At 44.9% G+C, this 12494-nt stretch overlaps 1 protein-coding gene across 3 annotated transcripts in view; it reads left to right on the top strand.

Annotated features, from left to right (window-relative positions):
- SLC4A4 (solute carrier family 4 member 4) overlaps positions 1–12494 on the top strand; it is a 191034-nt gene that overhangs the window by 57383 nt on the left and 121157 nt on the right. For all 3 annotated transcript variants that reach the window (XM_035103066.2, XM_035103068.2, XM_060278361.1), the window contains exon 3: positions 1634–1804. In XM_035103066.2, the coding sequence (XP_034958957.1) occupies positions 1634–1804 (171 nt within the window). The remainder of the gene's footprint in view (positions 1–1633; positions 1805–12494) is intronic.

Below are 12494 nucleotides of genomic sequence, written 5' to 3'. Positions count from 1 at the left end.
AACACCACATTGAGCTCATTGGAGCAGAAAGGATATCAAGACAATAAATAAATGTTAATAAGTCATTGTCTTGACTCAGCCAGGCCACGAGAGTTGGTGCATATGATTGCTTCCAGTCACTCTGAGCCAAATAACCGAAGTGATTATGGTTTGAAGGAAAGCGGCTGATGGCACTTAGAGATATCCAGCTGCTGCTTGAGTTTACGAGAAGCACACCTTTCCGTCACTGCCGGTGTATGTTTGTTTATCTGTAGTTCTCCTCCCTAAAGCCTTGAGAAACGAGTGGGTAAAACCAGGATTATCTGGCCACATCAAAGATACTTCATGTTTGTGTTCTATGTGAAATTAAGGCAAGCAGATTCACAGTATGATGGGTCATCAGATTATGGAGTAAACATCTGACTAATTTTTTTCATAGGTGTTTTGCTTTATGACACTAAAATGCTTTCAGCATTTCCCTCGCCTAGGGAGGGACCATTGCTGACATTTTTTTTCTTTGCTCCTTTTGGCTGGGATAAAGATGCATCAAACGAATCATGAATAAATCTGTTGGCTAGTACACACATTCATTTTTAAAACTGGAGCACTTCTTCTTTATTTCCTGTATTAACAACATTCATACCTCTTTGTGGTCTGGCAATGTTTTAAATATTCTTGATAATCAAGTCCTGTGTTTTCATTTCGTTGACATTCATAAAAAAAAACCCATTCTAGTCCTCATGAGTTTAGAAGGAAGCTTGAAATGCGAAGGCAAAAACGGGGGGAAAATGCTGATGGATCCATTCTCATGGCCATCTGCATGCATGTTGCCTGCTGGGAAAGACTGTATGTGGTGCTGTGTGCAAGGTTTGACTTTTGGCACATGGGTTTTTTGGGGTGGGTGGGTATGAGAATGCCACCCCCCCCCCAGTCAAATTTCTTGCACATGACAAATTCATTTCAGGAAGTGGGGCATGTTTGAAGAGATGTTTTCAAGTGTTCATCTTATGGTCAACATGTACCCAACAATCATGGAGATAGGCACTCAAAAAGAATTTGTTAAAGGCTAGCAATGTGCAGTATTTTAAGTTGCTGTGAAAGCCAGGCTCTTTCAAAACTAGGGCTGTGAACAAGTCTGATGTTGGATGTGGAGCTGCTGGTGAAAACGGCAGCCCTGGGCCAAGTTCTCTTTCCACTGCATGTCTGACACGATGCCATCATGCATCATGGATTCAAATTACAAGAAAGGACATTCTGGCTAAACCTTGGAGAGAACTTTCTACTAGTAAGAGCTGTTTGACAGTGGCATGGACTGTCTTGGAAGGTGGCGGACCGTCCTTCATTGGAGGCTTTTAAGCAGAGATTGTATGCCCACCTGTCAGGGATTATTTAGCTGAGATTGCGGGGGGGGGGGTTGGCTAGATGACCTTTGGGATCCGCCGCAACTCTGCAATTCTGTGATTCTTCCCCACTTCTCCATTCCCCATGGTTGGTTTGTGCAGGCGAGGAAGTTCACATGCTGAGAATGATATGCAACCTCTTGTTCTGTGCCTAAGAATGAGACTATTTTGTGCCGGTTACGTGGCTGATATATATTGCTGCTTCTTGAAGTAATCTGAAGATTATTAAAAAGCAACATGTTTATGCGCCCTAGGTCATCATACAGTCTACATTGGGGTTCACGTGCCTAAGAGTTACCGAAGGAGGCGGCGTCACAGAAGAAAGCCCAAGGAGAAGAAAGAAAAGGAGAAAATCTCTGAAAACTCGGACAAATCTGATGTTGAAAATGCTGATGAGACAAGCAGCAGCATCCTCAAGCCACTCAGTGAGTACTGGGCACTTTTTGCAATGTTTCTCAGGGAACCACAGTACAAATGGTGAGGGCTCTTTATGGGAGGTATATAACTGAAAACATGTGGGCCAATAGAATTATGCAATGCAAAATGCTCTGAGTCCTTGCGAAACCCTGCAAACCTTAGATCAGGTGTTTGCAAAGATGTGTAAAACTTGATTTGCCTTCAGAATTGATTGAAATGATTTGATTGAACATTTTGGGTTTTTGTGCACTTTTGGAATTTTATTTGTTTTGGTTAACAGTCGAGGTTTGTGAGTCAAAGGGCTACATCTCTCAAGATGTCAGTTATGCATTGATTTAACAGAGCCAAAATTGGGATGGCAAAGATTGAAGGTTCAGTGTTATCTTCCTTCCACGGATCATGGCTTCATGGTCTTTCTCCTTACACAATTTTGCAGGGTACTGATATGTATTTCAGTGTCTCTGAGCTAGATAAATGTTGTTTGGGGAACTTCTTGAAGTATCCTTTCATTTAGGATATGGTCGTACCTTGGTTTTCGAACAGCTTAGTTCACAAACAACTTGGAACTCGAAACCGCAAACCTGGAAGTAGGTGTTCCGGTTTGCAAACTTTGCCTCGGAAGCTGAACGCCTGGCACGGCTTCCGACAATCGGAAGCCACGCCTTGGTTTCCAAATGTTTTGGAAGTCAAACAGACTTCCAGAACGCATTCTGTTTGAAAACCAAGGTAGAGCAGTATTGAGTGCATGGGGTATTCTCACCTCAGAGAGGAGCTGCCAGAAATTACTAGTCTCTCAGCTGAGTCAATGGAGTGGCTCTCCTTCTCTGCTCTCCCTCTGCAGCAGATTTATGGCATGGCTACTTCCAGGTAAGGGACCCAGGTGGCGCTGTGGGCTAAACCACTGAGCCTAGGGCTTGCCGATCAGAAGGTCGGCGGTTCGAATCCCTGTGACGGGGTGAGCTCCCGTTGCTTGGTCCCAGCTCCTGCCAACCTAGCAGTTCGAAAGCACATCAAAATGCAAGTAGATAAATAGGAACCACTATAGCGGGAAGGTAAACGGCATTTCCATGTGCTGCTCTGGTTTGCCAGAAGCGGCTTTGTCATGCTGGCCACATGACCTGGAAGCTATACGCCGGCTCCCTCGGCCAATAATGCGAGATGAGCGCACAACCCCAGAGTCGGTCACGACTGGACCTAATGGTCAGGGGTCCCTTTACCTTTACTTCCAGGTAACAACTGAGGGAGGATCCCAATGGATCTTGCTTCTCATGTTGACCCGGCTTTCTTTTTCTCCATCTTTTTCTTTTTCTCCATCTGCTGCAGCTTGATGCTAGCATTTTATGCAAATTCATGGAGAGCAAGAACCACCAGTGCCTAGTAGCCACAATATCTGAGTGTATAGAAGCAGTGCCACACTCTGAATACCAGGTGCTGAAGACAAACGCCAGTCAGCTTTTATGTCCACCTGGTGTCACGAAACCCCCACAGGGCTGGGGTTGGCAGGCCTCTAATGCAGGAGGAACAGGAAGAAGAAATTGGGGTGGGGGTGGGGTGGGGGTGGGGGCTGAATGCAGGGGGATCTCCCCATTTTGCTCAGCTGCTTTGGAACAGGGAAGCAGGGATCCTGGTTCCTTCTCAACCTCTTCCCATGGAGCAGAGAGCCTCATGGAAGGCTAGGGAGGGCTGTGAGCAGCCAAAAGAGGGGAGGCAGGAGGCAGCTGTGACTGAATGGGAGCTGGAGTAGGTGCAGCATTATTGCCTAGAACCCAGGCACCTCATTCGCAGATGTGAGAAGACCCACCCACACCAACAGAGCACATGCACAGCAATCCTGATATTTCCCACAAGGCGAGCGAGTCTCTTGAGTGAGCATGCCATACCTCCTCTTTGAAAGCTTGGCAGGCAGGATGTGGAAACTTGTTAGGACATCTCCATTGCTTCTGTCTTGTTTTGAACAACTTGCCTTGTTTCTGAACTCCTGAATCGGGACTCCTGAGCTTCATTGTCCACTGCTGGGCTTATACTGTCATTTGCTTGAATAAATGCCTCTTTCTTACATACAAGTAGGAGCATTTGCCCATGTGTGTGTGTGTTGGGTGGGAGCCCCCCGGAGGCATTTTAACTGGCTGTAGTTTGAAACTGGGTTATGGACTAGAATCCAGAGGCACCAACCAAGCACCGAGCAATAGTTACTCCACATTCCTAATTGGCTCTCAATCAAACTTCTAGGAGGCAAAGTGAGCAGGTGGTCTTGGATTCCCCACCCCACCCCGGGCTTAGAGGCCAGCATTTCCCATCTTTTATCAGCTGTGAATAAGCTGCAGTCTCATGGGTATACAGTGGAACCTCGGTTTATGAACACCTCGGTTTATGAATTTTCGGTTTATGAACGCCGCTGACCCATCTGGAACGGATTAATTCATTTTCCATTACTTTCAATGGGAAAATTCGCTTCAGTTTATGAACGCTTCAGTTTATGAACAGACTTCCGGAACCAATTACACCCATGCTTCAGTTTATGAACGCTTCAGTTTAAGTTCTCCGCGGACCCGTCTGGAACGGATTAATCCACTTTCCATTACTTTCAATGGGAAAGTTCGCTTCAATTTATGAACGCTTCAGTTTAAGTACTCCACAGACTGTCTGGAACGGATTAATCCACTTTCCATTACTTTCAATGGGAAAGTTCGCTTCAGTTTATGAACGCTTCAGTTTATGAACAGACTTCTGGAACCAATTGTGTTCATAAACCGAGGTACCACCGTATACCGATGGGATGTACTTCCCTCATAACCATGCATAGGTTTGGATAGTTGTCCTTGCTGTAAGGATAAAGTAACTGAAAGCCCTCCTCTCCACCTGGCACTGTTATTACTGTGCAGTCTGAAAGATTTCAATGCAACTGTCTCATTCCTTAAGAGTTCCAAGAATAGACTAGCAGGGGCTGCTAGTTCACAAGATTAAGGGGCGATGGGATGGATGTTGGTGTGCATCAGGCTTGCATAAGACTGATTTGCTCAAGACTGGCTTCAGCCAGTGCTGATTTAACAAGTGATGAAAAACCTCCCGAGTTGCAGTTCTGACTGGGAACCTAGATGCAGATTTCACCAAAGGCTTTCAGAGTCCCTAGATCACATCTACAGAAGTGACACACAGTCCTTGTCTAGAAAGGGGCGCGAGGCTTTGTTTTTATCACTGTTGCCCATTCTTATGCCTTTACTTGGAGGGTAAAGCGAATGAAAAAAAAAAACTACTTGAAAGCAAAGTCAATGCAAATAAAATTTTTCCTACAGTTGCAGCGGTTGCTTAGGAGCAAAAAGACTTCTGTAACTGGAATTCTTTCAGGAATCAGAAGTAAAATATAATTAAGATCCCCACAAGATGACAGATCTATAGAGGAGTATTCTAAATTCACTTTGCTTGGGTTCTAGCTGCATCTAATGCAGAAGATTCAAGGCTCCACCACACTGTCATTAGTTTTTTTTCTGGGATGCTTCTCCAGTCTTATTGCATTATTGCTCTCTGGGTGGGCACTCTTGCACAACAAAAGCAGGGCCAGCTGCCACTCACCCACCCTTGAAGATTTGTGGTATAAAAAGTTACAATATTTCGCCAAGAAGCTACGGGACATGCTCCAGTTGGAAGAGAAGCAGCATGTCCACCCCAAAACTTTTGCAGGTGCATACAGTATTTAAAGCAGGATGTTGTATGACCTCCCTGTCATCATCAAGGATACAAACAGGGCCTTTTTTTCAGCTGGAACTCATAAGAACTCAGTTCCAGCACCTCTCAGGTGGGCGCCATTGCCCTGATAAGAGAGCAAGAGAGAGTTCATGGTGAGTTCCGGCATCTCTTTTTTCTAGAAAGATATCGCTGGTTACAAATAATCATGAACGCACAATAAAAAGGGCAACCAAGTAAATTGCTCTTGTAAGTGTGACTTGGATGAACAATGAGAAGCAAAAAGCGCTTCAGTTATATTTATGAGTAGGAACAGAATGGGGAGGGTGTGTGCATGAGGGAGAACTATTCTAATATGGCCACATTTGACAGAGACACAAATAAAGATGATCAATTCTGCCTATTAAAATGCCTGAAATAGGAGCCTCCTCCAAATGGCCTTCATAGGGCACTAGCAAATCAAGTGAAAAGGCTTACATGAAGGCCCATGCTTTATTTTGTTCAAAGTTCTTACCCTGCTTTTAAAGCCTAAAAATGGTTTGCTCCCCCCCCCCCGTTACTCCTGCCATTGCCTCTTAAGAGCTTTGTGGCATCTCAAAATTCTCCCCTTCCATGTTGCAGAGGGAGCTCAGCCTTTAAAAATATATGCGCGACTCGCATATTCCTCCGTTGGCACTGCTTGTAAAATTTATTTCCCGTATTGCCGCCACATGTTAGCATCCAAAGCATCTCCGAGTAAGGGATTGTTATCTCACAATATTTGATCTCATTTCCACGGGCACTTAAGCGATTGAGCATATGGGTTTGGTTTCATTTTTGAAAAAAGTAATGGGCGCTAATGTGGATCTGACTCAGCTACTCAAATTAATCTATGGATTGCTATACTCTGTGTCTCTGCGGGGATTTTCCCCCTCCTCCTGGTGAGTGTGTAATGTAACCTCTGCTACTGTCTCAGCGGTAGCCGTGTCATCTAAGGCCTGAGGTTAATGTGCAGCTTTTAACATTTGTGATTCAAAATGCAGCTTTCCCTGGAAAGTAAATGCTACATAATCTGATTAGGCAGAAAGCTAGCATGGCTCAGACTCTTGTTTTTTTGGAAGGCATCCTTCTGTTTGGCTACATGGCTGTTGGACAGTACCTGCCTTTAAGGAATGTGTGAGAAAATCAGCAGTTGAAGATACGTAACAAATTCAGCATTAGGAATTGTCCATAGCTAAGAGATGCCAGGGAATCCATTATCAAATTGTTGTTGTTGTTGTTTTTTATTAAAAAAACAGCTAAACCGCATGGCCCTATGTATACAGCTGATGTTTTGCGGTGGTTAAGTGTTAGTGTCTGAATATCTAAACCAGGCATAGGACCTCCAGATGTTTTGGGACTACAATTCCCATCATTCCTGACCACTGGTCCTGTTACCTAGGGATGATGGGAGTTGTAGTCCCAAACCATCTGGAGGGCCGGGTTTGCCTATGCCTGATCTAAACCATGGTTAAGGATCTTCCTTCCGCAAACTAGGAGCAGGAAACCATGGTTTGAAGTGGGGTTTTTCTTTCCTATTTGCACTGCACCAAGCATACCATGGTTAAAACTAGTTTGTCTACTTTTCCAGTCTCTCTGCTTGCAAGGTGATAACCTGTCCGCTATGGTTTGCCAATATTAAACTGTGTATGTGCAGACTTTAGTTTGGGACTAGTCCATGTGGTGCCCTCTTCATGTTGCTGGACTCCCCGGCAGCACAGTGAATCAGTCGTCTGGGATGATGATAACTGTTGTCCAGCGACATTTGTAGAGTACCTTGTTGACTCACCCTGGCTTATAGCTTAACTGTAGTTCACTGTATTTTATTTAAAGCTGCTTTTACCCCCAGTCTTCATGCCAAACTAAAATAGATGCAATCACACAAACCCATTAAAACATGTGGTGATTTTGACGACCGTGGGTCATTTTGACCTTTTTTTTATTTTTATTTTTGGATAGTCAGAGCCAGGGAAATAATTGACATTTCTGGTGTCTGAAGGAACACGAGTTCATATCAATATCAGGCAATATTTACCATGTTGTCTGTGGAGCAAGCCAGCAGAGCTTGTGACCTACCAAGCAGAGATGTATGATTACCCATGATGCTCCTGCCTGCTTATTTTCCTACCTAGGAGTGCATAAACAGGTGTTGTCTAATACTTAGGAAGGGGCATGTTAGATAACTTGGTGGTCTGTGTTCAGTGTGGATGTTCAGGCATGCTGTAGAGATTACCACTGAGCACAATTGACTTAAAGTGGGAAGGACCCTGTGGTAAACATTTCATTGCTGTGTTTGATCTTTGCTGATCAGTTATATTTCCTTTAAAAGCACAACACTTACCATTTTTTTCATGTTCAGCCCTCCGATAAGCAGATAATAAAATTTTCTACATAAGTAGCTGAGGTGATGTGAAAATGGGTTGGTTCAGACATAAACACTAAACTGCCTTGAGGCTTGTTTGCTTTTAAAACAATCAAGCCGTGTATGAATTTCATGAAATGAAGAATAAACAAACCATAATTTAGCAGTGCATGAGCAAGCCTCAGTCTTGTTGAGTTTCAAACCATGGGGATATTAAACTGAAAGTAAGTACTAATGAAGGCCTTCTCCCAGCTATGTGGGACAAGGAGGGGAGATTTGAAAGTCTACCACTGTGCAGGAGGAGAAGAAATGCAGAAGCTCAATCTGTCACTTGGGCTCTTTCCAACTTGTGCACATAGTGGTAAACCATGGTTAGCATTCTGTGTGAACCAGCCCAATCAGGATGAGCCATGGCAAGCCACGAACTCCCCACTTCCCTCTCCTCTGGTGTGACTGTGAGGAGGACATGGGATGCATCCCCTACTGTTTTAGATTAATCGTAGTTTGGTGTATATTATGCAAACTCTAAACTGCCATTGTTAACTATGGTTTGTCAAAACAAGGCAACTGCCTAAACCATGGTTGGAAGCTAGCCTGTTTCAGCAAACGATAGTTAACATTAACTTGGTTTGGGTTAACTTAAAAATGAAACTAAAGAAGAAGAAGAGCTTGGATTTGATATCCCGCTTTATCACTACCCAAAGGAGTCTGAAAGCGGCTAACATTCTCCTTTCTCTTCCTCCCCCACAACAAACACTCTGTGAGGTGAGTGGGGCTGAGAGACTTCAAAGAAGTGTGACTAGCCCAAGGTCACCCAGCAGCTGCATGTGGAGGAGCGGAGACGTGAACCCTGTTCACCAGATTACGAGTCTACCGCTCTTAACCACTACACCACACTGGTTCTCAGGAGCTTCTGAGCTCCTCCTTGCACTGTGTTAGAGGAGGGAGGGGCAGAGTGCATGAGGCTGAGTCACCTTTCTGTGGCTTAGTATTGCATGTGGAACCAGCTTAATGTATGCAGAAATATTAAAGGCTTGCTCAAATACAGTGGTACCTCAGGTTAAGTACTTAATTGGTTCTGGAAGTCCGTACTTAACCTGAAGCGTACTTAACCTGAAGCGAACTTTCCCATGGAAAGTAATGGAAAGTGGATTAATCCATTCCAGGCGGGTCCACGGAAGAGAACTTAAATTGAAAGTACTCAACCTGAAGCGTACTTAACCCGAGGTATGACTGTACTTCATATTGGGAGCTGTACCCACTCATGCTCTGATCTCTCAGCCAACTTGCCGTAAAGGTCCTGGCGTGCTGTACTGCCATTTGTGTATGCTGCCATTTGAACTTGCCTTACCTTAAATGAACTCAAAAAAGTGTATATGTCATCTGAGAGAGAGCAACACAAAACACGCTGTCTTTCTGAGCTGTAAAAGCCAAGTTCACACACCTCTGTAGCAGAGGTTCCTGCTTTGCAAATACTTCACCAAGCCCCCTCCTCCTGCCCCCACTCTGTGTCCCTGGTATGTAGGGCTACAGCCTTGATTAATTAATTTATTGGTTGGATTCCTTGATTGAAAACGTTCTAATCGACTAAAAAACAGTCCCTGATCTGCAAGGCAACCCATTTCCTAAACCATGACAATTACAGTGGTACCTTGGTTCTCCAATTTAATTCGTTCTGGAAGTCTGTTCGACTCCCGAAACGGTTCGAAAACCAAGGCGCGACTTCTGATTGGCTGCAGGAGCTTCCTGCACTCAATTGGAAGCTGCAGAAGCCGGTCGGACTTTCGGCTTCCGAAAAACGTTCGCAAACCGGAACACTAACTTCCGGGTTTGTGGCGTTTGGGAGCCAATTTGTTTGGGACTCAAGCCATTCAACTACCAAGGTACCACTGTACTCTTAATTTAAATACTCCTAAAATATGAGATAGCAGACATTCTCTCTAAGAGGCTTCACCTCCTTCACTGTTAAGCAGGAGGGAATTCCTCTTCTGAGATGGTACGTGCAATTAAAATGTGCTCTTTGAGATTAAAAACTATGAAAGTACTGTGTTTTAAAATTCAAAGTTAGTCTTAACACAAGCATACATTTAATCAATTAAGCCTTTTGGTGAAATCAGCTAAGGTCGCAGTTTTTTTATACTGAATGCAGTGGGACTTATTTCTGAGTCCAACGTGACCTCTGTTCTTCTAACTGGAAACCTGTAGATTGCTTCCAAAATGTGCCATGGGGGAGTTAAGAGCTAGTTATATTTTTGGTTTTAAGAAACAATCAGGTCTTGGGGCCATTACAGCAAGCAATAATTTCTCAAAGTTCACTATACTGTTATGGGCAAACCATTAAGTGATTAAATTTCATAGGGACATTTGCTCCCTGCAGAGCAGAAAATTGGCTACCCCCTTGTCTGCTTCTGGCAGCTAGTTGTGTTGCTTCTGGTCACCTGGGGTGTGGGGAAGGAGTGCCCCCACTTGGCGGGGGCTGTGGATTGATTGCAGCAGCAGCAGCATCATAATCAGGGATACGATCGGGTGGCTTGGCCAGCAAACCACCTTAACAGAGCTGTTGGCAATTCAGTAGTGCTGGGAACTTGAGCTGTTATATCGTATATGTAATGGAGAACGCATCGCATAAATGAATCATTTCACCTATCATTTTCGTCTCCCAGGCCGATTGTTTTGTGGGTTTGGGTCTACAAAGGAAATTGCTTCATTTGTGTACTGGTTTCATTTCCTCCGCTACCACCCCACACACTTCCATTTGCTTGAAGCTGGACCTCACCCACCTTTCCCTTTTCCCGTCTGGCACTTTGCACGGCTTTTCTTTGTGATGGAAAGCGGTGCGGGGGAAGGAAAGAAATGAAAATGTTTGATGGCAGCACTCAGCAAGCCAAGCAATTGGCAGACTGATTGAGCTGGCGAAGCCTGCGGGTGGTGGTAACAGCCACACTTGGCTTCCATTTTTGATTCACTGCCCTCACGCCCTCGATTTGGGAAGGCCTCTGATTAAAGCCTTGTGGTGGATGGCTTTTGAGAGAGGCTGCTAGGAAGATTCTTTGCATCTAGTCACGCCATCGACCTGCCTAGCTTAATATTGCCTACATAGATTGGTCTCCCAGCTCTGAAATCACCTCTCTCGCACAATATGTTTTATGTCAGCAGTCGCAAAGGAGAATTTGATACCCCTCAACCGTCCTGATTTTCCCAGGACACCCTGGAATTACAGAAGCCATCCTGGCTTTTGATTGGATCCCAGGATGCCCCATTTCCCCCCTCCAAGCAGAGGTGCATTGCTCTCACATGAGTAATCTGGCTCCCGCAAGAGCGTGACACTAAAAGATGCACATCCCCATTTTTTGCCACTGGAATTTGGAGGGCATGGAATTTTCACCATACTTCACATCGGATCCAGATTCGGTGAAATCTGTGACCACTTTCTCTGCCTCATGCGGCACCTGTGTTCCCACCCACCCAATTAAACTCAAACGCCTACAGATATTTATAAGAGTACCCACGCCAAGGCGAGCCTCGGGGTTTATGTAGAATTAAAGCGGACAATGCGTGTCATGTAAGGATTGTAAGACGTTTGCTATTTTTAGGTCTCTCTGGATAATGCCCCTTCTATTTATAGGTCTGCAGTATCCCTTGCTGCGTTCAGGGTGGCACACTTGAGTGCCTGTGTCTGGAAAAGGGGTTTGTGACAAGGCCTTGGTGAAAATGGCGCCTTCTCCAATGAATGGGTAGGACTAGAAATGCCATTCTAGAAGAAGGGTTCGCCTTTGAACCATGTGAATTGATGATTTCAGCTCATTTCAGCACAGGAAGCAAGCCCCCCTCTGAGTCTAACTGAGGCTTCCCAGTAGAGCAGGGAAGGGGAAACCTGTGGTGCTCTAGACATTGCTAGACGACAACTCCCACCATCCCTGACCATTCTCCATCCTCTCTGAGGCTGAAGGGAGTTTGGCTTGGAGAATAGCAGGTTCCCCATCTGTGCCGCAGAGGCCGCACGCCTGCATTTCTCATGCCTCAGTTCTTTCCCCCTTTCTTTCTGAGAGACTTGGAGAGCCCATTGATAGGGCATGCGCTTTGCATGCAGAAGGTCCCGGATTCCATCCCTGACACACCCAGCTAAAAATACATCAGAGGGCAGAATTTGGGGACAAACTCTGCCTGACACCTGGAGAGTCATTGATGGATCAGTGGTTTTATTGCTACTAGGAAGTATAGTGGTACCTCGGTTTATGAACACAATTGGTTCCGGAAGTCTGTTCATAAACTGAAGCGTTCATAAACTGAAGCGAACTTTCCCATTGAAAGTCATGGAAAGTGGATTAATCCGTTCCAGACGGTCCGCGGAGTACTTAAACTGAAGCGTTCATAAACTGAAGCGAACTTTCCCATTGAATGTAATGGAAAGTGGATTAATCCATTCCAGACGGGTCCGCGGAGTACTCAACCTGAAGTGTACTTAACCCGAAGCATGGGTGTAATTGGTTCCGGAAGTCTGTTCATAAACTGAAGCGTTCATAAACTGAAGCAAACTTTCCCATTGAAAGTACTGGAAAGTGGATTAATCCGTTCCAGATGGGTCCGCGCGTTCGTAAACTGAAAATTCGTAAACCGAGGTGTTCGTAAACCGAGAT

Source organism: Zootoca vivipara, chromosome 9 (genome assembly GCF_963506605.1).
Source record: "Zootoca vivipara chromosome 9, rZooViv1.1, whole genome shotgun sequence".
Taxonomy (NCBI): domain Eukaryota; kingdom Metazoa; phylum Chordata; class Lepidosauria; order Squamata; family Lacertidae; genus Zootoca; species Zootoca vivipara.
Note: the sequence above shows the minus strand (reverse complement) of the source record. Positions and strands in the feature narration are given on the sequence as shown.